Here is a 27294-nt window from a genome sequence, read left to right on the forward strand (position 1 = left end):
CTAGCGATCCCCATAGTCCCGGGAAACGCAAAATGAAACAGTAAATCACTTCCCCAAAAGGCACAAGAGTTATGTGTGGGTCAAAGGCAGCAGGCCTGGTGCTTTAATTCCCAAAGTATCCCGTTTAAGTTGAATGGACATGCCTTGTAGTATGTGGCTATCTTAGGTAGATCGATAGCTAGTCCCTAGACACGCAGATACAGTGTATATATAGCGACCATTAATATTTATATTTCAATGGCGTTCCTTCCCTTCTCAGTAATGCCGCCGACCACACACACCGACACTTCTTCTTTCTACCGAGTCCTGTGTGTCTCACGTCTCTCCATCTCGTCACTTATACATCTCTCCCGTCATTCTCTGCCTCTACTGTATCTCACTGCACTTCTGTGTCCTGCCGCACAACCACAGGGTCTCCCTGTCCAGAGTGCACGGGGTCCAGACGGCCGTTTGTTAAGCTGTTATTTATCCCCTCCATAAACTGCCTCTCATCTCCTATTAAAGCACCGGGCCTGCTGCCCTTGACCCACACGTAACTCTTGTGTCTTTTGGGGAAGTGATTTACTGTTTCATATAGCGTTCCCTGGACTATGGGGATCGCTAGCGTGATTCAGCTTGGGGGGGGGGGGGGGGGGGGCAGTGAAATCACCGGTCTGGGAATGGGTGTGCACACAGTCTGGATCCACGGACAGACATCTTTTTTTTTTTTTTTTACAGGGAGAAGGACACATTCTATGGAACTGGCAAGAATGTGACGTCAGTGTTTATATTCTATTTTTCTTCTCTAATAAGAGAATAACACTGTTTATGTCTGATGAGCTAGTTTTGTGTGAGCGCTTCTGAGGGTTAATTCCGTCATAATGAGAGGTAAACAGAGGAATGTCTTGCCTCGGCAAACACGTTAGCAAAATGCCGACTGGATGTTTGTTTTCCTGTCAATAAAGCAGGATTGTCGGAGATTCCATTTCCTGGGGCTGATACAAGTAATTACATTGATCAGTCTAATTTCATTCGAGCAAAGGAAATTAACTTTAAAATTCATGTATTATCAGAGAGAGAGAGAGAGAGAGATGGATACAGGAGGTGGGGGAGGCTGGGAGGGGATATTCAGACTTAGTACTCCATGTACCATGCTAATCAGATCGCCATTGGCCAGACTACTTTTTCTTTTAAAACTGTCTTCTTCTTCTTCTCCCCCTCTCCAAGTGAGGCACCCACCTTCACACACTAACCTTTTTTTTATTTTTATTTTTTAAACTATAAGTACCAGACCATCCAGTCACATTATCAAGATAATTGTCACATTTCCCTCTGAGTTACACCACCAACTGATCGCCGACTGATCCGTCAAAGCAAACGTTAGAGGAAGCAGCAACCTCCATTCCACTGACTCAATTAGCCTTGCTCACCGCGTGAAGCACTTTCACCCTCTCGCTTTCTTCATCCCATTCTCTCTATTCTAGTGTCATCATAATTCAAATATCAAAAGACCGGGTCAGTCAGTCAGGAATGGGCTCCTCGAAGAATGTAACCTCATTCTGATGATAGGATCAAGCGAGCTGGCTATTCTACATTATTCACAGTATGAATATTCAGTCTGTCTGAGTACCAGCACCCCTGACATCCTAGAGCCTTCTGCCAGAGCTCCTCTCGTCAGTCCCATGCATGTTTTCGCTTAGCATTTAGACTGAGCAATAAGGAGAGCTGAAGAGGCCCATATTTAAACTGCCATGGGAAGACTAACACTAAATATCCGAATGTGTATTTAGTGTGGTGATTTACTGCGTCTCAGACTGGGAGAGTTCATGCTGGAAGAGAAACACAAGGAATTCGTAAGGAAAACATTCAAGGTGAATTCTTTACGAGATTAAATCAAACAAAGAGGTTGAGAAATGAGCCAAGATGTGTTATTGAATAACACAGGGAGCCAATGAATACGCTGACGTTGCTCTTGGCCATTGCTCCGGCAGAGGAAAGATTCAAACACAGAGGTCTCCTCTCCTCCTTTTCCTCCCTCGTTCCCCTATCTTTTAAGAGGTTGTTTCTTCTCTTTCATGATCCCTCTGTTTCCCTCTGACATGATGGACTCTGCCACTTCCTGGCTGGCTGGCTGGCTGTGTGTGTGTGTGTCTCCTCTCACACACAGACAGGCTATGTGGTTGCCATTAACAAGACTACAGGAGTCTACATTCCTCTACAGAGAGAGAGAGAGAGAGAGAGAGAGAGAGGGAGGGGGGGCAAAAAGAGTAAAAGCCTAAACATAACTCTTTAGTAAATATATTAAGGTACTGTACATACATCACGATGTGTGTTAATACATTCCCTGTTTTCTATTTTCACAGCCTGGACTTATTTGGCCAAGATAATGAGTTCCGCACTATATCACATCCATAACCCATTCCATACGGCGAACACTGCGGTTTCCTCGTGACTGGGAATTGGATGGGCCGGCGATTCTTAAATATTCTCAACCCTCGGTTTCTCCCCTCCCGCACACTCTGTGGAGGACTGGCTCCACAAAACAAGATGGAGCCGTGTACTCTGGCTCCTAGTTCGACATCTCATTGTTCCAGAATAAAAGGCCAACGCAACCAAACAAAACCCAAACAATGTGTGGCAGTGGCACGGCACACGCACCACATTGTGTGTACGCATGAGCGTGTTTTTAAGTGTGTGAGAGAGGGAAAGAGGGAAAGAGAGAGACGGAAGGGAGGATTGGAGAGAGAGAGAGAGAGAGAGAGAGAGAGAGAGAGGGAGAGAGAGAGAGAGAGAGAGAGAGAGAGATGAAGGGAGAGCGAGAGATGAAGTGGAAGATCGGTGCGGTGTTGGCACGGCCAGAGGAGGCAGAAGCCAGAAGGCTTCATTAGAACTGAGGGAAAAGGCCACGGATGCTAGGGCTCTGGGAAGTCTATCAGACCCAAACACAACCCCAGCCTTTAATCCCGCTGGAGTCACACCCACACCCAGCCACACACACAACTCTCTTCCAAAACATCGCAATCCTTTATGTTTTTTTTTCTTTTTTTTCTTTGTCTATTCCTCCCCTTCTTTTGTCTTTTTCTTTCTTCTGCTTGCTGTATTTGTTGTTGCTGCGTGTGTCAGTGGAGAGCTGTAGTCATTCATCAGTGGTAAATGTACGCTGAGGAGAAAGCAGACACCTCAGGGGGGTTTCTCTCATCCCATTCTGAAAACGCTGCACCTCCTGAGAGGAGGAGAAACTGGAGCAAAGGTGCTCTGGCAGGTACTGTAAGCACAGAGAGGCACAGATGTACACACCCCCACACACACAATCATCGACTAGAATGACTCGTCTTAGCTGTGAAGTGGGTGCAATTGCACAAAGAAACACAAGAGGACATTGATGTACAATCAAACTCCTGCACCGTAAGAAACAACAGTGTTGATTAGGGTCATGTTTCAACTTCCAACGTAAACATTCCAACACCTGTCTGGTAGGTCTGACTCTCTAAGGCCTGAATTACGGGGCAATGAACGCACAGCAGGGAGCAAATACATGTTTGCAACAACATTTCCCCATTATTCCAAATCAATAAGGGACATAGAAAATGAACCACTTGTACAAGGTCATTCAACCTAATTGTAGGGCAACAAAGCAGTCTTTCGGTGGCGCAGCAGTCAATGTCATATCCACACTTTTAAAAAGAATCAGGTGCTGCCTAGATTTGAAAAGGGTTCCTCGGCTGTCACCATAGGAGAACCATTCATGAACCCTTTTTGGTTCCAGGCAGAACCCTCTTGGGTTCCATGCCGAATCCTTTCCACAGAGGATTCTGCATGGAACCGAAAAGGGTTCTCCTTTTAGAACCCTTTTTCTAAGAGTGTACTGACATTTATCCAGACTAACACAGGGTTACAGTATTGCACTTTCCATGTGGCCTACCTTTGGCCAAATAATAGCCTAACCAACAATCAGGCAACATTATGGACGAAACGTCAAAATCCTGTTGCTGCAGGATTATTTTTGCAGTGAGAATACATGTCAAATTGAGATCCCACATCTGTAGGAGGAAGGAGAAATGAATGGGACAAATAACGTAGACCACCGCGGGAAGAGGAGAAGTAGGCTGAGCGAACGAGACTAGAGACGGAGAAGACAAGACAATGAAAGAGGAAATGGAGAGAGAGGGGAAAGAAAGAAAAGGGGGAGAGGGAAAGGGGGAACAAAGGGATAGCGACAATGCTAGAGGATCTCTATTGAACTCTGGGGGTTCCACGTGGATTCACAACGGACAACATTCGTATGGAGTATCAGGTAAAAAAAAAAAAAGATTGTCATTGAAACGCTTACATGGAAGTCTATTTTCACAGCGGCTCAATTAATCCTCCTAAACCAGCAGCACTGAGAAAGCCCCTTCCAGGTGTCCCATACCCATCATCATCTCACCCATATACAGTAATAATGTTATTCTTCCTGTCCCAAACCATACACATAGGCTGTTGGTACATACACTGAGTGTACAAAACATTAGGAACACCTTCCTAATACTGAGTTGCACCCCCCCTTTCGCCTCAGAACAGACTCTACAAGGTGTTGAACGCGTTCCACAGGGATGCTGGCCCATGTTGACTCCAATATTTCTCACAGTTGTGTCAAGTCGGCTCGATGTCCTTTGGGTGGTGGACCAATCTTGATACACACGGGACACTGACGAACGTGAAAAACCCAGCAGCGTCGCAGTTCTCAACACACTCAAACCGGTGCGCCTGGCACCTACTACCATACCCCGTTCAAAAGGCACTTCAATCTTTTGTCTTGCCCATTCACCCTCTGAATGGCACACACACACAATCCATGTCTCAATGCTTAAAAATCCTTGTTTAATCCTTCATCTACACGGGTGACATCAATAAGGGATCAGAGAATCAATAAGGGATCACCTGGATTCACCTGGTCAGTCTGTCATGGAAAGAGCAGGTGTTCCTGATGTTTTTTTTACACTCAGTGTATAGTACTATAAGTCTGTTCTCTGGTTAAGTTTATTGTTTCACAGGGGGTGTTGTTGGCTTTACGCTGACGCTGGTTGGTTGCGATCGGGTGGGGGGGTGGGGGGGGTCTTGAGTCTTTATTTACCCGAGTGGGAAAAATCAATGCTTTTCTCCCGCATGAGAAGTGTGCGGATCAATAGAGGGTTTCAGAAACGCCTCGTTGAGAAATCGATGGCTCTTTTACATGCCATTGATGGCTGTTTGGCTGGGGAAGAAAGCAAACGACAAAAAAAAGAACGCATGTTTATTGGAGGTATTACTGCCTCCCGCTCTGTTCTTCTTCTTGTAAAGAAGGCTATCATGTCCCCATTGCCTTGTCTCTTTGTTGGTCGTTCTTCTTGCTGCTTGTTCAAGTCGTGTACCATTTCGGCTCCGTCTGATCTATGGAGGATACTGCAGTGGGTATTTCTTAACCACATGAACTCTAGTGAACGTTCTATAAGACATATTTTTGAGTACGCACCCATTACACCTTTCGTTTGGGTACAGCCTTAAACTGGCCCAGTAGCCAGTCGAGATAAAGGCCTAAGGGCCTTTGTACGATAGAACTACAGACTACAGTCTACAGGCCCAGGTATTTGAGCACTGAAGGCTACAGGGCTATATGTGTTGATACAGACACCCTAAAAGCTGTAGGTCTTTGTACTGTACAGTAGCACTGATGGCAATAGGCCTTGATAACCACACGCTAGAGGCTAAGGATCTTGATACAGTAGCAGCAGTCTCTGCACTGGGCTTCAGTCTCTCTGAGCTCTCTTACACTTCCCCGGCAATGAGTGCAACTAGTCTGGTCAATGTACCGCGTGTCAACTAGCACCTCACTCATCCAATCAACACTTCCCACGACCCCACTGACAGGGCCCAGGGTCTGGGGAAGAGTCCTGGTTAGCAGCAGCGGCCTTGTCACCACACCTGTCCCATGCAGCGGTGGCCTGATCAAAGTGACATAGCCTGGTCTGACGGAGGGGTAGGGAGGGCTGCTGTCAGCCCTGTCTGTCCTGCTGACGGCCCCTCGGCCAGGGGAGGGGAGAGGAGGGCAGAGGATCGGTGGGATGGCGGGACTAGAGCTTCCCTCGCATGTCACTCAGCTGGGCGGCGGATGACAGAACAGGCCATTAAGGCTTGGATTGGCTTCACAGGCCATTAGGCAAGGTAGGCATCACACAGTCAGCCTCACAGCCATGCCACACAGGGCACTGAGTAATGGTGAGGTAGGGAGAGAGGGAGGGGTAGGGAGGGAGAGAGAGGAAGAGGAAGTAAAAGGGGGAGGGGGAGAGGGAGGAAAGAGATAAATGTATACGCAAGCTTCAGAAAGCCACACATGGCAGAGCTCTGCAGACACACTCTTCTCTCCTCCACCACACAAAATCTGAAAGCTGTGTCTGTCCAGTGGTCTGTTTCCGTGGTGTTTATTCTCTCCCTCTCTCTCTCTCTCTCTCTCTCTCTTTCTCTCTCCCTCTCTCTCTCTCCCTCCAAATTCTAAAACACACAAACAGGCATGTACACACTCACATACACACATACACACACTTGCTGACATACAGACTTCATCAACAGCAAAGGGATTTTTTCATCTGTCAGCAACACCCGTTGTGCACACCGCCATGCAATCTCCATAGACAAACATTGGCAGTAGAAGGGCCCTACACTGAAGAGCTCATTGGCTTTCAATGTGGCACTGTCATAAGATGCCACCTTTCCAACAAGTCAGTTCGTCAAATGCATGCCCTGCTAGAACACAATCCCACCGCCAAACCCACCACCGAGTGCTGAAGTGGGTTGCACGTAAAAATTGTCTGTCCTCAGCTGCAACACTTACTCCCGAGTTCCAAACTGCCTCTGGAAGCAATGTCAGCACAAGAACTGTTCGTCAGGAACTTCATGAAATGGGTTTCCATGGCCGAGCAGCTGCACACAAGCCTAAGATCACCATGCGCAATGCCAAGCGTCGGCTGGAGTGGTGTAAAGGTCGCCGCCATTGGACTCTGTAGCAGTGGAAACACAGTCTCTGGAGAGGTTAATCACGCTTCACCATCTGGCAGTCCGACATACGAATCTGGGTTTGGTGGATGCCAGGAGAGCACTACCAGCCCCAATGCATAGTGCCAACTGTAAAGTTTGGTGGAGGAGGAATAATGGTCTGGGGCTGTTTTCATTGTTCGGGCAAGACCCCTTAGTTCCAGTGAAGGGAAATCTTAACGCTACAGCATACAATAACATTCTAGACGGTTTTGTGCTTCCAACCTTGTGGCAACAGTTTGGAGAAGACCCTTCATGTTTCAGCATGACAATGCCCCCGTGCATAAAGCGAGGTCCATACAAAAACGGTTTGTCGAGATCGATGTGGAAGAACTTGACTGGACTGCACAGAGCCCTGACCTCAACCCGACCTAATACCTTTGCGATGCATTGGAACGCCGACTGCAAGCCAAGCCTAATCGCCCAACATCAGTACCCGACCTCACTAATGCTCTTGTGGCTGAATGGAAGCCAGTCCCTGCAGCAATGTTCCAACATCTAGTGGGAAGCATTCCCAGAAGAGTGGAGGTTGTTCTAGCAGCAATGCCATATTAATGCCCATGCTCTTGGAATGAGATGTTCGACAAGCAGGTGTCCACATACTTTTGGTCACGTGGTGTAACAGGATCGTCTACCCATGGAACCGGTCAAAAGCACAAAACGCACAAAGCAAAAACATCAAAGATAACGACATCAAAACCCCACAAAAATATATCTGGCTCCTTGTTAAAATCTCTCCTTGGTACAGTGGAGCTCTCTGTATGGCCATAACTGCCCTCCAGTCATTATTAAAGAGAGAGATGGGACCCGAGTGGAGGCATCAGCACGCATCACTTCTCCCCTGCTCCTAAAAGTTTACTCCAAGTCCTCCACCAGCTCCTAGAGGGCCTATTTACAGCACAGGCGGTGGATTGTATTGGCTGCACGCTAACGCTTCCAAACACTCCTTTGATTCCCCCCCCCCCCCCCCTCCATTCCTCCACCTCTCCTCTCTTCTCGGGTTTTCACTGACCCCTGGACACAGGAGAGCTGTCTCGCTGCAGTGGGGGCCCGGGGCTGCTGACGAGAACTGCCGACCCTGCCAGGGAGAGATGGGACACATCTTGAAATACTCCTCCCATCCTTTCTAATAAAGGGCGAAAAACCTCTCTCCTCCTCCTTTCATTCCCAGTCTTTTTTTGGGATCCCTTCTTGTTCCTCTGCAGGCTGTCCCTTCGGACGGGATGAAAACAGGGTTAAAAACAAAGGAAGAAAATAAATATAAAAAAATGCTTCTTCTGCACAATTTAAACCCAAACGCAAAAGTTGCGAGGGTTCTGTAAACAGGCAGAAAAGCTGATGGCTAGATATCTCAGATAAAGAGAGAGCGAGAGAGAGGGAGAGAGAGAGAGCAGAGGGATGTAAAAACCAATAGGTTTTGTTCATTGGGAGTGGTGTTTTTTGATGAACAACAGCACACAGCATAGGGGGCACACAGCATTTTTTTTTTGCCTGAGACAAACTGAGCATTCTGTTGTGACAGAACCTTCACATTTCAAAGTCTGTAGTGCATTGCACTACACAGCGCTCGGCACAACAAGGCATTTACACAAGCGTTTATTTATTCATGTTATTTTCTTTTTCCGTGCGGCTTGTACAAACTCGACCCCCGAATCCCCTCTGTGTTTCTGTTTATTTTCCATACTTTTTTTTTCTCAAAACGAGCAGTTTCGCTGAAATGCAATTTGTTTGCATGGTCCTCACTTGCGTTGTTCCCCGCTGCCGTAACTCGAATACTAAACGAGCGGAGCTCCGTTGAATAACACCTCAGAGGCAGCAGACTGGTGGGTCAGAGCATATTTCTCCCAAGTTCACAGGACAGACATAAAAGATACGTGGTTTAGGCCATGGGAACGCATCATTGCGGGGGGGGGGTTTCTATCTGATCACGTGGATAATATCCTCCCAGTTCAAAACAACACGCTTTTAGATATGTGGTTTGTAGATGCACCCAAACCATGGACTTATATTAAACCTTGAGGGATGAAGTCTTGCCCTGGCTTTAGCTAGCTGAGGATAGGGACTTTTTCTTACTTAATGTCACTCAAGGCTTTCCATTATACCAGGATCCAGACCAGGATTTTTACTTACAAGTCTGTGACAAATTACATTGTAAGAGGAGCTGTGCAAATATCATTAAAGTCAACTGAACTGAATTGCTGAATTAAGGGGACAATATACAGTTATTTCAGTGAAAGCCCAGCAGACTCATGAAAGACTTAGAGAGACGGAGCTTTTCGGTGTCTCTGGCGACAGAGCTCTCAGTCCAAGGGGAAAAGCTCTAAGCCCAATCAGTGTGGTTAGAATACCTGAGCACATTTTGCAGTTGTAATCGTATCACAGACACATAGCATAATCACATTCCGTGCCTGACAACCAGTCATAATGAGGATGGGGGGAGTAGGCACGAACCGGTAGTGAGAAACCTCTCTTTGTTTCTCCTGTAGGGCTTTCTACCATACTCGCTCTCACTCACAAGAACATTCAGTGGCCATTGCTTCTTAAATGGTTTTGACCACCCAAGGACTTGCTACGCAAACAGAGCGCTTTGAATTACACTGATTAGCATTGATATTTGATCCATATATACACTCCCGTTCAAAAGTTTGGGGTCACTTAGGAATGCCCCTGTTTTTGAAAGAAAAGCAAATTTTTTGTCCATTAAAATAACATCAGATTGATCAGAAACACAGTGTTGACATTGTTAATGTTGTAAATGACTATTTTAGCTGGAACTGGCAGATCTTATATGGAATATCTACATAGGTGTACAGAGGCCCATTTTCAGCAACCATCACTCCTGTGTTCCAATGTCACATTGTGTAATCTAAAAAAAGGCTTTAAAAGACTTATTGATCATGAGAAAACCCTTTTGCAATTTGTGATTTTATGACTGACGAACAAACACCACGCGTACGAACCATTTATTGTTAGGACTTGAAAAAGGGTTCAAGTTCTGTGTACTTCCTGTCCGACTTTGGGAGTTTTAACCAATCATAAAGGTCACTTACGCTGACGAGCATCTGTGGGAAGGGCCCTCTGGAGTTTTCAGGCACGTTGATTGGCGGAATGACCCAGTCTCTCTTCTGTCTCCGCAGTACCTTGGAGCTCATCTCCCGTTGCCTGGGAAACATGATGACGGTGGGTGGGGCCTGGAACTCTGGTGATGCTTTGACCTCCTCTTCCTCCTTCCTCTCCCCTTCTTTCCCCTGTTCCACTCTGATCTGAAAGACACGACACAAAGGACAAAGATACAGTTTGAGCGGGCTGCTATGTGACGTGCGTACATGTGAGTGTGCACGTGTGTACGTAAGAGGAGGTCCCAAGAAACCGAAGCTAGCCCCAGACCTTGTTCTTTACACCTGGTTGTTAAAAACTCCCATAAAGAGTGGACACGTCTCTCCTAGGATTTACACCCCTATTCCCATTGCATGGCCAGGGATACTGTGAGAACTGTCTACCTGCAGGCTAGTGTTTTTATCCGGAATAAGACGGCTACAAGGAACCTCCATTCCCTTATGTGTGAATATTCACTCATTAAAGTCTTGTTGCTAATGATGTCTTGATTGTAATCAGTGAGGTGGTTTTTGGTGGGGTGCAATCAAATGAGATGGACTACCAACAAAGTTTGAAATGCATTGGCAGAGCAACCAACTGCGGAGAAACACAATTACAAAGTCAATCCAGTGATTCATTTATTCAGCATTTGAATCAATGAAGAAATGCTGGGTGCATCTATATAACACATTTTTCCCCGGGTCAAATATTAAGTTAGATAAGCCGCTCGTTGTTTTCTTGTTTCAATAACAAATCAAGTATCTGACAAGCCCGTAAACAAACGGACATAATATGTCATGTCAACATTCATGTATGTGTATGTATGTGTATGTACAGTGGGGCAAAAAAGTATTTAGTCAGCCACCAATTGTGCAAGTTCTCCCACTTAAAAAGATGAGAGAGGCCTGTAATTTTCATCATAGGTACACTTCAACTATGACAGACAAAATGAGAAGAAAAAAATCCAGAAAATCACATTGTAGGATTTTTTGTGAATTTATTTGCAAATTATGGTGGAAAATAAGTATTTGGTCACCTACAAACAAGCAAGATTTCTGGCTAGCTTCTTCTTTAAGAGGCTCCTCTGTCCTCCACTCGTTACCTGTATTAATGGCACCTGTTTGAACTTGTTATCAGTATAAAAGACACCTGTCAAAAACCTCAAACAGTCACACTCCAAACTCCACTATGGCCAAGACCAAAGAGCTGTCAAAGGACACCAGAAACAAAATTGTAGACCTGCACCAGGCTGGGAAGACTGAATCTGCAATAGGTAAGCAGCTTGGTTTGAAGAAATCAACTGTGGGAGCAATTATTAGGAAATGGAAGACATACAAGACCACTGATAATCTCCCTCGATCTGGGGCTCCACACAAGATCTCACCCCGTGGGGTCAAAATGATCACAAGAACGGTGAGCAAAAATCCCAGAACCACACGGGGGGACCTAGTGAATGACCTGCAGAGAGCTGGGACCAAAGTAACAAAGCCTACCATCAGTAACACACTACGCCGCCAGGGACTCAAATCCTGCAGTGCCAGCCGTGTCCCCCTGCTTAAGCGAGTACATGTCCAGGCCCGTTTGCTAGAGAGCATTTGGATGATCCAGAAGAAGATTGGGAGAATGTCATATGGTCAGATGAAACCAAAATATAACTTTTTTGGTAAAAACTCAACCCGTCGTGTTTGGAGGGCAAAGAATGCTGAGTTGCATCCAAAGAACACCATAGCTACTGTGAAGCATGGGGGTGGAAACATCATGCTTTGGGGCTGTTTTTCTGCAAAGGGACCAGGACGACCGATCCGTGTAAAGGAAAGAATGAATGGAGCCATGTATCGTGAGATTTTGAGTGAAAACCTCCTTCCATCACCAAGGGCATTGAAGATGAAACGTGGCTGGGTCTTTCAGCATGACAATGATCCCAAACACACCGCCCGGGCAACGAAGGAGTGGCTTCCTAAGAAGCATTTCAAGGTCCTGGAGTGGCCCAGCCAGTCTCCAGATCTCAACCCAATAGAACATCTTTGGAGGGAGTTGAAAGTCTGTGTTACCCCGCAACAGCCCCAAAACATCACTGCTCTAGAGGAGATCTGCATGGAGGAATGGGCCAAAATACCAGCAACAGTGTGTGAAAACTTTGAAGACTTACAGAAAACGTTTTACCTCTGTCATTGCCAGCAAAGGGTATATAACAAAGTATTGAGATAAACTTTTGTTATTGACCAAATACTTATTTTCCACCATAATTTACAAATAAATTCATAAAAAGTCCTACAATGTGATTTTTCTTTTTTGCCCCACTGTATGTATGTATGTATGTCTGTATGTATGTATGTGTATGTATGTGTATGTATGTATGTGTTTGTATGTGTATGTGTGTATGTATGTGTATGTATGTAAGTATGTGTATGTATGTGTGTGTATGCATGTATGTGTATGTATGTGTGTGTATGCATGTGTATGTATGTGGATGTATGTATGGGTATGTATGTATGTGTATGTATGTATGTATGTATGTATGTATGTATGTATGTATCAAATCAATTCAAATTAAATTTTATTTGTCACATACACATGGTTAGCAGATGTTAATGCGAGTGTAGCGAAATGCTTGTGCTTCTAGTTCCGACAATGCAGTAATAACCAACAAGTAATCTAGCTAACAATTCCAAAACTACTACCTTATAGACACAAGTGTGAGGGGATAAAGAATATGTACATAAAGATATATGAATGAGTGATGGTACAGAGCGGCATAGGCAAGATACAGTAGATGGTATTGAGTGCAGTATATACATATGAGATGAGTATGTAAACAAAGTGGCATAGTTAAAGTGGCTAGTGATACATGTATTACATAAATATGCAGTAGATGATATAGAGTACAGTATATACATATGAGATGAATAATGTAGGGTATGTAAATATTATATAAGGTAGCATTGTTTAAAGTGGCTAGTGATATATTTTACATCATTTCCCATCAATTCCCATTATTAAAGTGGCTGGAGTTGAGTCAGTGTGTTGGCAGAAGCCACTCAATGTTAGTGGTGGCTGTTTAACAGTCTGATGGCCTTGAGATAGAAGCTGTTTTTCAGTCTCTCGGTCCCAGCTTTGATGCACCTGTACTGACCTCGCCTTCTGGATGATAGCGGGGTGAACAGGCAGTGGCTCGGGTGGTTGTTGTCCTTGATGATCTTTATGGCCTTCCTGTGACATCGGGTGGTGTAGGTGTCCTGGAGGGCAGGTAGTTTGCCCCCGGTGATGCGTTGTGCAGACCTCACTACCCTCTGGAGAGCCTCACGGTTGTGGGCGGAGCAGTTGCCGTACCAGGCGGTGATACAGCCCGACAGGATGCTCTCGATTGTGCATCTGTAGAAGTTTGTGAGTGCTTTTGGTGACAAGCCGAATTTCTTCAGCCTCCTGAGGTTGAAGAGGTGCTGCTGCGCCTTCTTCACGATGCTGTCTGTGTGGGTGGACCAATTCAGTTTGTCTGTGATGTGTACGCCGAGGAACTTAAAACTTACTACCCTCTCCACTGCTGTTCCATCAATGTGGATAGGGGGGTGTTCACTCTGCTGTTTCCTGAAGTCCACAATCATCTCCTTAGTTTTGTTGACGTTGAGTGTGAGGTTATTTTCCTGACACCACACTCCGAGGGCCCTCACCTCCTCCCTGTAGGCCGTCTCGTCGTTGTTGGTAATCAAGCCTACCACTGTTGTGTCGTCCGCAAACTTGATGATTGAGTTGGAGGCGTGCGTAGCCACGCAGTCGTGGGTGAACAGGGAGTACAGGAGAGGGCTCAGAACGCACCCTTGTGGGGCCCCAGTGTTGAGGATCAGCGGGGTGGAAATGTTGTTGCCTACCCTCACCACCTGGGGGCGGCCCGTCAGGAAGTCCAGTACCCAGTTGCACACGAGCTTGGAGGGCACTATGGTGTTAAATGCAGAGCTGTAGTCGATGAACAGCATTCTCACATAGGTATTCCTCTTGTCCAGATGGGTTAGGGCAGTGTGCAGTGTGGTTGAGATTGCATCGTCTGTGGACCTATTTGGGCGGTAAGCAAATTGGAGTGGGTCTAGGGTGTCAGGTAGGGTGGAGGTGATATGGTCCTTGACTAGTCTCTCAAAGCACTTCATGATGACAGAAGTGAGCGCTACGGGCGGTAGTCGTTTAGCTCAGTTACCGTAGCTTTCTTGGGAACAGGAACAATGGTGGCCCTCTTGAAGCATGTGGGAACAGCAGACTGGGATAAGGATTGATTGAATATGTCCGTAAACACACCAGCCAGCTGGTCTGCGCATGCTCTGAGGGCGCGGCTAGGGATGCCATCTGGGCCTGCAGCCTTGCGAGGGTTAACACGTTTAAATGTTTTACTCACCTCGGCTGCAGTGAAGGAGAGTCCGCATGTTTTGGTTGCGGGCCATGTTAGTGGCACTGTATTGTCCTCAAAGCGGGCAAAAAAGTTATTTAGTCTGCCTGGGAGCAAGACATCCTGGTCCGTGACGGGGCTGGTTTTCTTTTTGTAATCCGTGATTGACTGTAGACCCTTTCACATACCTCTTGTGTCTGAGCCGTTGAATTGCGATTCTACTTTGTCTCTATACTGACGCTTAGCTTGTTTGATTGCCTTGCGGAGGGAATAGCTACACTGTTTGTATTCGGTCATGTTTCCGGTCACCTTGCCCTGATTAAAAGCAGTGGTTCCCGCTTTCAGTTTCACGTGAATGCTGCCATCAATCTACGGTTTCTGGTTTGGGAATGTTTTAATCATTGCTATGTGAACGACATCTTCAACGCACGTTCGAATGAACTCGCTCACCGAATCAGCGTATTCGTCAATGTTGTTGTCTGACGCAATACGAAACATATCCCAGTCATGTGATGGAAGCAGTCTTGGAGTGTGGAATCAGATTGGTCGGACCAGCGTTGAACAGACCTCAGCGCGGGAGCTTCTTGTTTTAGTTTCTGTCTGTAGGCAGGGATCAACAAAATGGAGTCGTGGTCAGCTTTTCCGAAAGGAGAGCGGGGCAGGGCCTTATATGCGTCGCGGAAGTTAGAATAGCAATGATCCAAGGTTTTTCCAGCCCTGGTTGCGCAATCGATATGCTGATAAAATTTAGGGAGTCTTGTTTTCAGATTAGCCTTGTTAAAATCCCCAGCTACAATGAATGCAGCCTCCGGATAAATGGATTCCAGTTTGCAAAGAGTCAAATAAAGTTTGTTCAGAGCCATCGATGTGTCTGCTTGGGATATATATACGGCTGTGATTATAATCGAAGAGAATTCCCTTGGTAGATAATGCGGTCGACATTTGATTGTGAGGAATTCTAAAATCAGGTGAACAGAAGGACTTGAGTTCCTGTATGTTGTTATGATCACACCACGTCACGTTAACCATGAAGCATACGCCCCGCCCCTCTTCTTACCAGAAAGATGTTTGTTTCTGTCTGCGCGATGCGTGGAGAAACCAGCTGGCTGCACCGACTCCGATAGTGTCTCTCCAGTGAGCCATGTTTCCGTGAAGCAAAGAACGTTACAGTCTCTGATGTCCCTCTGGAATGCTACCCTTGCTCGGATTTCATCAACCTTGTTGTCAAGAGACTGGACATTGGCGAGAAGAATGCTAGGGAGTGGTGCATGATGTGCCCGTCTCCGGAGTCTGACCAGAAGACCGCTCCGTTTCCCCCTTTTACGAAGTCGTTTTTTTGGGTCGCCGGCTGGGATCCATTCCGTTGTCCTGGGTGAAAGGCAGAACACAGGATCCGCTTCGCGAAAGTCATATTCTTGGTCATACTGATGGTGAGTTGACGCTGCTCTTATGTTCAGTAGTTATTCTCGACTGTATGTAATGAAACCTAAGATGACCTGGGGTACCAATGTAAGAAATAACACGTATGTATGTATGTGTATGTATGTATGTATGTGTATGTATGTATGTGTATGTATGTATGTGTATGTATGTGTATGTATGTATGTGTATGCATGTATGTATGTATGTGTATGTATGTATGTGTATGTATGTGTATGTATGTATGTGTGTGTATGTATGTGTATGTATGTATGTGTATGTATGTATGTGTATGTATGTGTATGTATGTGTATGTATGTATGTGTATGTATGTATGTGTATGTATGTATGTATGTGTATGTATGTATGTATGTATGTGTATGTATGTATGTATGTGTATGTATGTATGTGTATGTATGTGTATGTATGTATGTGTATGTGTATGTATGTATGTGTATGTATGTGTATGTGTGTGTATGTATGTGTATCTGTTGCCTGCTGTATGACTAAAAGCAGACATGTAGATTCTCAGGGTCGTGTCCTGTATGGTCCGAGCTCCACATGAATAATACAAAGTTTGAATCAGTCCAGCATCTCCAGGCTCTGCTAGTAGGAACACACTGTATCCTGCATGCCCAGTGGCTATGGGAACTCTGGTATTAACATGGAGAAATCATGTTAGATTTGACATGCAGTATCTCCGGGCTTCAGTGTAACCTCCGGGTTATAATACACAAGTCCGGAGTTCAGCAAGTTCAGTCAGAATCGTCCTCCAACCACATCCCAACCACATCCCACATCCCTCAGCCCTCTAGCTCCTCCCCTCTCAATCTCGCATTCTATAACCCTCCTTTCACCCCCCCCCCTCCATCTCTCTCCCCCTCTTATTGTTTTCCCCCTCTCTCGTCCTTATTGTTTTCCCCCTCTCTCCTCCCTATTGTTTTCCCCCTCTCTCCTCCCTATTGTTTTCCCCCTCTCTCCTCCTTATTGTTTTCCCCCTCTCTCCTCCTTATTGTTTTCCCCCTCTCTCCTCCTTATTGTTTTCCCCCTCTCTCCTCCTTATTGTTTTCCCCCTCTCTCCTCCCTATTGTTTTCCCCCTCTCTCCTCCTTATTGTTTTCCCCCTCTCTCCTCCTTATTGTTTTACCCCTCTCTCCTCCTTATTGTTTTCCCCCTCTCTCCTCCTTATTGTTTTCCCCCTCTCTCCTCCTTATTGTTTTCCCCCTCTCTTCTCCTTATTGTTTTCCCCCTCTCTCCTCCTTATTGTTTCCCCCCTCTCTCCTCCTTATTGTTTTCCCCCTCTCTCCTCCTTATTGTTTTCCCCCTCTCTCCTCCTTATTGTTTTCCCCCTCTCTCCTCCTTATTGTTTTCCCCCTCTCTCCTCCTTATTGTTTTCCCCCTCTCTCCTCCTTATTGTTTTCCCCCTCTCTCCTCCTTATTGTTTTCCCCCTCTCTCCTCCTTATTGTTTTCCCCCTCTCTCCTCCTTGTTGTTTCCCCCCTCTCTCCTCCTTATTGTTTTCCCCCTCTCTCCTCCTTATTGTTTTCCCCCTCTCTCCTCCCTTTTGGCTGATCCTTACAGCTTGTCGTGGTAATAGCAATTCATCAGAAGCTGCAGAGTGCTATGCTAATAGGTAGATGGAGCGTGAGACGGGTTAAGCGTGCCAGAGGGCGAGGACGATGCAGTGCTAACGCTCTATCCCAGGTGTCCCTTAGATTTCCACCAGGTCTCCCCAAGTCATCTGCTCTCATGTTGCTTATTGTTCCAATGGCAGGGAGGCGAATGAGAGACATTTCCAGCTAAACGGGTGAGAGCAGTGGCACAAGGTAAGATAAGCGTATTGTGTGTGTGCGTGCGCGTGCGCGTGTGCATGTGAGAACAAACTCCGCTCCTCGTATAAGAGAGACAGGTCCAATCACCATATATTTACATATAAAAAGCCTTGTGTTTTAATACCGGTTCCAATATTTCATTTTACCTTCCCTCCCCTCTCTAACATCCCTCTCTCTTCCCCCTCTCTCTAATGTGTGGCCTTGCGGTTTCGGTAGTTAAAATGCAAGGGGAAACCCAGGAACTACGCAGGAACAGAAGAATAAAAGAAGGTTCTCTTGGCACACTGAAAGTTGAGAGCTCTGACGCACCGCAAGCTGTTTATTCTAATTACCGCCCCGTGGAACTTTCCACACAGTCTATAACCCCCCCGTCATGTATAACCCGCTGCCAGGTTGCCTCCGAAGCTGGGCTGTACCTGCCAGTGGAAACAATGCTTTCAGATTGAATTCATTAGATGGACGTACATGAGAAGGCTTTTCAAGCTGCATTAAAGGAAGCCTGTCTGTTGGAGAGGTTGGCATGTAAACGTTGGGCGGGTGGGAGGGAAGGAAGGAAGGAAGGAAGGAAGGAAGGGAGGGAGGGAGGGAGGGAGGGAGGGAGGGAGGGAGGGAGGGAGGGAGGGAGGGAGGGAGGGAGGAAGGAAGGAAGGAAGGAAGGAAGTTAGGAAGGAAGGAAGGAAGGAAGGTAGGAAGGAAGGAAGTTGGGGGGCATGGGATAGACAGGTGGAAAGGAGTGGGAAGAGGGGAGAAGAAGGGAGAAGAGGGGAGAAGAGAGTGAGAAGGGAGTGAGAAGAGGGGAGAAGAAGGGAGAAGAGAGGGAGAAGAGAGGAGAAGAGGGGAGAAGATGGGGGAAGAGGGGAGAATAGAGGAAGAAGAGAGGGAGAAGAGGGGAGAAGAAGGGAGGAGAGGGGAGAAGAAGGGAGGAGAGAGGGAGAAGAGAGGGAGAAGAGGGGAGAAGAGAGTGAGAAGGTTAAGGGCTAACATGATGGAGGGAGAGAGGGTAGAGACATGTTTGGGCTCTGTCATTTGCTTGTCAAATATCATTTGTCAAATTTTGAGTTTAGAACGTTTGATGTTTCCAATATTGTCCAAACTTTTTGGAGTTGTGAATGTGGCAGTCGATCTTAAAGTCCATGCTTCCCTTGGTGACTCATAGATTTCAGCTCAAATGATTACCATGTCCTGTTTACAGGGGAATGAATGAAGATAGTGGGTGCACTTCATCTCTCTGCCACTAGGGGAGCTGCAGCTCCTCATACAGACAGCTCTGTCTTTGCTTTTCTAAGTCCTCATGATCCAGAAATCATCTAATCCAACCATTCTTCTCCTCTCCTGTGCCAGGCACAGTCTACCCTTCCAAACACCCATGTGACATGTTCCATCATGTGTCATCATGTGTCATCATGTGCCATGTTGCCTGAACCAGATCCCCATGGTGTATGTTCAGGGGGACACCTCTCTCTCCCCCCAGCACCCAGTGCCAAGTCAAACACGCGTGTGTTCTCCAGCCACGGTACATGGATCCAAACTAGATTAGTCAGACGGAGAGGGTCGACAGATGTACGCTGGGCTCTGGACAAATGTCTTCTATTTCTCATCGGGAGGAGGGCTTAGTGTGCCTGATTGCAGGGGCTGGCTCCCCCAGTTCAGAGTGCCACGGTGGGGGGGACTAGGGAGGGGAGGGAGGAGGGGTTCCGGGGGTGTTAGGGGTTGGATGGGGAAGGGAGACAGGGAGTCGAGGAGACTAGAGATAGGTGGGGAGGAGGGGGGGGGGGGGGGTATATTGAGAAGCAGAGGTGACCTCCCTGTCTAAATAAGTTATGCTCCAAATCCTTTCATCTGCAGATCCTAACAGGTACATGTGGACCACTGGTGAGTGAGGGGCACAGAGAGAGAAGTGAGAGGCAGAGAGCGCAGGAGACATAGAAAGAGAGCAAGAGCGAGAGAGGGAGAGATGAGCTGTGGCCCATTGTTGCCTAAGGGACTCTGGCCAAGCTGTTCTCCAGCTGTGGTAGTGTACTGGAATTCTGGCCGCAGCCTGCTGACACACATTGATAACTCAGAAATAACACAGACGACTATGTGAACGAACACACATGCACACACACAGGCAGACAACACCGAGACAGTGGACGACTAGATAGGATTGTGTTAGATTGTCAAATATCGAACAAGGGGCAAACTCAGGATTTCACCATTATTCCTATAGCTTGGAGGCTAACATCATCACACAGCTAAAAGGACTGTCATTGTCTGGTTGCACTGGTCTAAGCATTAAATAACTGAATGTAGAATTATATATACTGTGTGTGTGTGTGTATGTATAAAGCTGATCAACCCACTAATATATATATATATATATATATATATATATATATATATTAGTGGGTTGATCAGCTTTAATACTGCAGATAGATTGTAGCTTCCATCAATGTAATTGTCTGCATGATTTCCAATCCCCCATATTTGGGTGGTAAATATACAGTTGAAGTGGGAAGTTTACATACACTTAGGTTGTAGTCATTAAAACTCATTTTTCAACCACTCCACAAATTTCTTGTTAACAAACTATAGTTTTGGCAAGTCGGTTGGGACATCTACTTTGTGCATGAAACAAGTCATTTTTCCAACAATTTTTTACAGATCGGATTATTTCACTTATAAATCACTGTATCACAATTCTAGTGGGTCAGAAGTTTACATACACTAAGTTGACTGTGCCTTTAAACAGCTTGGAAAAATTCCAGAAAATAACGTCATGGCTTTAGAAGCTTCTGATAGGCTAATTGACATCATTTGAGTCTATTGGATGTGTACCTGTAGATGTATTTCAAGGCCTACCTTCAAACTCAGTGCCTGAGTTATACATGACATCATGGGGAAATCAAAAGAAATCAGCCAAGACCTCTGAAAACAAGTTGTAGACCTCCACAAGTCTGGTTCATCCTTGGGAGCAATTTCCAAATGCCTGAAGGTTCCACGTTCATCTGTACAAACAATAGTACGCAAGTATAAACACCATGGGACCACGCAGCCGTCATACCTCTCAGGAAGGAGATGCATTCTGTCTCCTAGAGATGAACGTACTTTGGTGCGAAAAGTGCGAATCAATCCCAGAACAACAGCAAAGGACCATGTGAAGATGCTGGAGGAAACGGGTAAAAAAGTATCCACAGTAAAATGAGTCCTATATCGACATAACCTGAATGGCCGCTCAGCAAGGAAGAAGCCACTGCTCCAAAACTGCCATAAAAAAGCCAGACTACGGTTTGCAACTGCACATGGGGACAAATATCGTACTTTTGGGAGAAATGTCCTCTGGTCTGATGAAACAAAAATAGAACTGTTTGGCCATAATGACCATCGTTATGTTTGGAGGAAAAAGGGGGAGGCTTGTAAGCCGAAGAACACCACCCCAACCGTGAAACATGGGGGTGGCAGCATCAAGTTGTGGGTGTGCTTTGCTGCAGGGGGGACTGGTGCACTTCACAAAATAGACGGCATCACAAGGAATTCAAATTATGTGGATATATTGAAGCAACATCTCAAGACATCAGTCAGGAAGTTAAAGCTTGGTTGAAAATGGGTCTTCCAAATGGACAATGACCCCAAGCATACTTCCAAAGTTGTGGCAAAATGGCTTAAGGACAACAAAGTCAAGGTATTGGAGTGGCCATCACAAAGCCCCGACCTCAATCCTATAGAACATTTTTGGGCAGAACTGAAAAAACGTGTGCGAGCAAGGAGGCCTACAATCCTGACTCAGTTACAGCTGCTCTGTCAGGAGGAATGGGCCAAAATTCACCCAACTTATTGTGAGAAGCTTGTGGAAGGCTACCCAAAACATTTGACAAAAGTTAAACAATTTAAAGGCAATGTTACCAAATACTAATTGAGTGTATGTGAACTTCTGACCCACTGGGAATGTGATGAAAGAAATAAACCTCAAATAAACCCAAATCCTTCTCTCTACTATTATTCTGACATTTCACATTCTTAAAATAAAGGTGATGATCCTAACTGACCTAAGAGAGGGATTGTTTACTAGGATTAAATGTCAGGAATTGTGAAAAACTGAGTTTAAATGTATTTGTCTAAGGTGTATGTAAACCTACGACTTAAACTGTATATATTTTTATAATTTTCCCCTAACCTTACCACCCTTTCTGTAATTGGACTAAACTAACGGACAACAACACTTCGAATGTTAAATTAACAGTGTACCACTACGATCCCAGACAACAAGACCACGGAGACCACAATGTTCAACTCACTGTTGATTAAGTGTTAACACAGAAATGCCAGCTCTCCTCTGCAGCAAATGAAACAACACTCCCTCCATCCACTGTTGGAACAGAAGAATGGCAGAGGAGGAGAGGAAGAGAGCCGAGCCAGACGTAGACTCAGTTTCCGAACAGCAGCTTAATAGAGTCAACAGACTTTCAACATACGTTCTTCCTTTCTCTAGCCCACACGCACACAGAGACAAGACACACAGAGAAAAGACACACAGACACACAAAGAGACACACGCATGCACGCACGCACATACACACACGCAGGAACTGACGCCTGCGCGCACATACGCACACACTCTATCCACAACCAGAAGTGTACACTAAAACACACACTTAATATTCACATGATCCTACATAATCCCTTTAGCACAGAAACAAACACACATTCTCTCTCACACGTACACACACACACACACACTGTGTGAACAGGAGTCAGTGAGTGTGAAATGGAAGCGGCGCCCAGCTCCGGTGCCACCAGAAACCAGCCAGCTGGCTCCTATCCCGGCCTTCCCCTACCCTCCCGAGCCTCCGCTCGCACCCCGGCCGGTACACTTTGATATCAGTCAGCCCCTGGCAAAACACACATCTGGATGTTATTACTCCACAGAGCAGAGCACCACAAAAAGCCATTTTCACATTGTGTTCGTGCGTCCTTGTTGTTTTCTATGTCTGTATAGCAATTTGTATTACTACAGCTGTAGTAGAATGGTCTGACCCAACTCCATTCTCCTCCCTCTTCCGTATCGGACTTCATAAGCATGAATGTGTCATAGACAAACAATGGAGTAGTTGCTTCGGGTCTAAGACCTGCTCTTTGGTTCGACTGGCTATCGCTGCCGCAAAGTCCGTGAACCCAGTGGGATTTGGGTGTGACGCTGCCTGAGTTCCATGAGCACTCGCACACACACTTGGCTTCACACACACTCCCTTGGACCCAACACACTCTCGTCACATAGTACTGCAGCCATGGTCTGACTCCATCTTGGCTGCCCACAGTAAGAGGTTCTCTTGGTGGATCAGTTTGATGGCAGAGAACTGAGTGGCACATGGTCTGTTCTGGACAGGGAGAATTTTGGCTGATCCTGTGATCCCTATCTAAGCAATGTCAGAGTGCCCTGGCCACCCCTACCACTCTCGGCTCCAGTAGGACATTTAGTACCAGGTGGCAGGGAGACATGAGAATCACTGCACTGATTAAATGCTGATTAGATGCTGGAATGGATCATTGGGGTTCAGGGAGAGAGATGGAACGGGCCAATGACGAGTCTTAGACTCAAAGTCTTAGCTCAAAGCTACAGTAGAGTCACTCTAACTTTGTTAATATATGCTGTTTCCTACCATCCTAACCTTCCACTCCTCGAATAGCCTTCACTTCTAACCTAAAGGGTTGAGATGAAGGCCATGCCAAGCCCTCATGAACCCAGTGCCCTGGTGAAAGTCCAGGATGACTATGTGTGACAGTCTCTGTATAGGCAGCAGAGTGAAATCAGTTGTGGGTATTTTTATCCTCCTTCCGGGGCTGTATGCTACCCTCAGTAAATAAATCATAGGACTACTAATATAGGTCTACTCAGTCTCCCGCACGGGTTGCCAGGTTTGAGACACCATTATAGTTCATTCCTGGGTTGCCAGGTTTGAGACACTCAGTGTATTCCTGGATTCAGACAATATTATAGGACTACTCAGTTCATTCCTGGGTTGCCAGGTTTGAGCTACTATTATAGGACTTGTCCGTGTCTTCCCGGTTTGCCATGTTTGTGCAAGTGAGGCTAACACGGAGAAAGATATACATTGGGGCACAGGCACGGGCATACCAATACATAGCACACGTTAAGAAACACCCTCAGAGACAATGAGACATGCTTTCACACACTGGACAGACACTGGACAGACAGCAAACAAACACACACACACAGATACACTGACACAGAACACACATTTTTTCAATATGTTTTATTTACATTGACAGCCTACCAAGAGGCAAAGGGCCTCCGATGGAGACGGGGGCTGGGATAAGATGTATTTTTATTTTTAAAAACTGGACAAAAAACACATCACGACAAGAGAGACACCCCAACACTACATAAGGAGGGACCTAAGACAACAACGCAACATGGCAGCAATACAAAATGGTAGCAGCACAAACATGGTACAAACATTGTCAGGCATGGAAAACAAGCACGAAGGGCAAAACGGTAGAGACAGCAATAAATCCCGGCAACGTGTCAGTAAGAGTGTCCATGATTGTCCAGTTTGAGTGTTTTGTTTGTAGCTCCTTCCAGTCGCTAGCTGCAGCGAACTGAAAAGAGGAGCGACCCAGGGATGTGTGCGCTTCGGGGACCTTTAACAGAATGCAAATGACAGAATGGGTGCTGTATGTGTGGGAAAGAGGTTTGCAGTTGGGAGGGAGGCCTAAGAGCGTTTTATAAATAAGCATCAACCCATGGGTCTTGTGTCGGGTATACAGAGATGGACAGTTTACAGAGGAGTATAGATTGCAGCAATATGTCCTATAAGGAGCATTGGTGGCAAATCTGATGGCCCAATGGTAAAGAACATCTAGCCGCTGGAGAGCACCACTTACCTGCCGATCTATAAGTTACATCTCCGTGATTTAGCATGGGTAGGATGGTCATCTGAATCAGGGTTAGTTTGGCAGCTGGGGTGAAAGAGGAGAGAGGAAACCAAGTCTAGATTTAACGTAAGCCTGCAGCTATGATATGGGCTGAGAGAAGGACAGTGTACCGTCTAGCCATACTCCCAAGTACACAAAGAAACTTTGTCGTAGTGCGTTTAACACAAACTCCCGGGAGGGGCCAGCTGAGTATAACACTAGGGGGTATAAGTCTTAACAATGTATCACACAAGTCCCTTGACCCAGGAACACAGTCATCCCTGGCACCCAATATATTCTTTCCAGAAGAGATTCAATCCCACAATGCATTTACAGACTAACTGAGACCAAGTGTGAGTGCTGTCCGACATTAAGGCTGTAGGCGATCACTCCGTCTCGGCTGGAATTGATCTGGGTGGCTGGATGCCTTCTATCGGCACAGCCCCCATAAAAGTAGTGTGCGTTGTCGTTACTGAATGTGGTTTAACATTAGCAGCACTGCTGCCTTCTTCTAGGCGGGCACTGACGATCACATGAGATGAGGCGACGCGCTGTAGTCAGAGCTCTGCTGTCTACCTGGTCTTTAGCACTGTCAGGGAAAGCCAGGCATTTGGCAACCGGGGACAGGGAGGGACAGACAGACGGGCGAACGGACGGATGTTTTCCAATAACAGCTTACGGGTGAGTACAGTACTCCTCCCCTTTGAGAGTGTGATGATCATACCACTCAGTTGTTAGTTGCTATCCAGACCCCAGCAGAAGATAAGGGAGTAAGGGAGATCACACTGAGCTGATCGCTGACTGAAACCTGAGGATGGGAGTTGGTGGTTTTCTAGGTAGGGTTCTAGAGTACTTTGGGGAGATACGCTTCAAAGGTGTGCGAGAGTGGGTGTGTAGGTGTGACGCGAGTATGCACTTACGTGCAGGTGTGTGTGTGTGTGTAGGTGTGACGTGAGTATGCACTTACGTGCAGGTGTGTGTGTGTGACGTGAGTATGCAGTTACGTGCAGTTGTGTGTGTGCGTGTGACGTGAGTATGCACTTACGTGCAGGTGTGTGTATGAACAGAATGATATTCTTACCTGATTGCCCGGCGGTGAGGGTGTGGGTTGCCCCATCAGGGCCAGTTTGACCGTTGTCTCCCACACGTGTGTGTGTGGACCGCTGGCAGTGACCGTGAACTGGACCGGTCCGCTCAGGCCTGCCACCTCTCTCTGGGTATAGATGGACCCATCGGTCCCAACGCTGAACCTGGCGTCACCGCTCTGAAAGACCACCCCCTCGTTCTCCATACAGTCATCAAACCACACTAGAGAGAGAGAGAGAGAGAGAGAGAGAGAGAGAGAGAGAGAGAGAGAGAGAGAGAGAGAGAGAGAGAGAGAGAGAGAGAGAGAGAGAGAGAGAGAGAGAGAGAGAGAGAGAGAGAGAGAGAGAGAGAGAGAGAGAGAGAGAGAGAGAGATATGTAATTCATGCATAGTTACGACTGGATAATACTACCAATACATGTTAATACTACCAATACATGTTAATACTACCAATACATGGTTCACATTATCATACGTGAATGACCATGGTGGTGGATACGGTTCGTATTCCATTGAAAGGTTATGAATACAGCAGTGTGGTATTTTGCACTTGAGCTGTTTGATGTTGTCTCTTCACGCCTGCATACATCATCTGCCTGCCGGTCTCTCTGTGGACTTCTACCCGGAAATGAAGTTTGGAGAAATATCCCTGATAATGTCACAACCTTTCTAAAGGAACAGGGTGGAAATAAAGGAGAGAATGAGATGGGCTGTGTGTTGCCGTCTCAACGTCTCTGTCGGAGAGAGGAGAATAAGCTAGTATACTGTAAAGCGCATTCGCACTTATAGAACATATAGCATCTGGTCAAAACCCAAAAGCTCGAATACAACTATATAAGTACATTCAGAAGAAAGATATCTGAGAAAGGAGAATAGGCAATTATAGCTATAGCATACTATACAACAGAGACTTAAAGAATCAGAACACAGACATACTGTACAAATAAAGACCAAGATACAAAAATGACAATTTAATGGACAGGCCTATAAGGTCTTGGGCAAAGCACCACGCATACAAGGCAAATAAGCACTCTCACGCACCCATTCTCTTCATTACAAATACAACACAGTGGTCAGAGAATGTGATATGAAATGACCCGGATCACCAAGTCCTGTTCAGATCCATGTTAACCCTGCAAAATGTGTATTTAGCCTCAGTATAGGCCGCACAAGTGATGTTTTAGAGGTCGACACAATTCTACAACCCTCTCATTTGAAATTGTACACAAAATTAGCACACAAAAAAATGTGCGATAACTTAGGTTTGGTTTTGCTCACACTCACTTCCTGGTTTTACAACCATCTTTGAATGGGTGTTTAAAGAAAGATGTGAGTCCGACAATGAAAACCACATGACCATTTTAGTAAATGGCATTGGTTGATGATACATTATGCCAAACAAAATGAATATCTTTCATTTAAGGTCGGTTGTCAAAATTAGGTCCACTGCCCAGTTCAGCTGTCTGTTAAAGAGTTAATGATAAATATAGAGAGAGAGCGAGAGAGAGAGAGAGAGAGAGAGAGAGGTGTCTATATCCAGTTTCACTAATTACAC

At 46.0% G+C, this 27294-nt stretch overlaps 1 protein-coding gene across 1 annotated transcript in view; it reads right to left on the reverse strand.

Annotated features, from left to right (window-relative positions):
• The window catches only part of LOC139416288 (cadherin-4-like), a 368240-nt gene that overhangs the window by 75268 nt on the left and 265678 nt on the right, over window positions 1-27294 (reverse strand). The window contains exons 4-5 of the mRNA XM_071164766.1: window positions 25736-25962; window positions 10077-10289 (exon numbers count right to left, since the gene is read on the reverse strand). Coding sequence (XP_071020867.1) covers window positions 10077-10289; window positions 25736-25962 — 440 coding nt within the window. The remainder of the gene's footprint in view (window positions 1-10076; window positions 10290-25735; window positions 25963-27294) is intronic.

This window comes from Oncorhynchus clarkii, chromosome 9 (genome assembly GCF_045791955.1).
Source record: "Oncorhynchus clarkii lewisi isolate Uvic-CL-2024 chromosome 9, UVic_Ocla_1.0, whole genome shotgun sequence".
Lineage (NCBI taxonomy): Eukaryota > Metazoa > Chordata > Actinopteri > Salmoniformes > Salmonidae > Oncorhynchus > Oncorhynchus clarkii.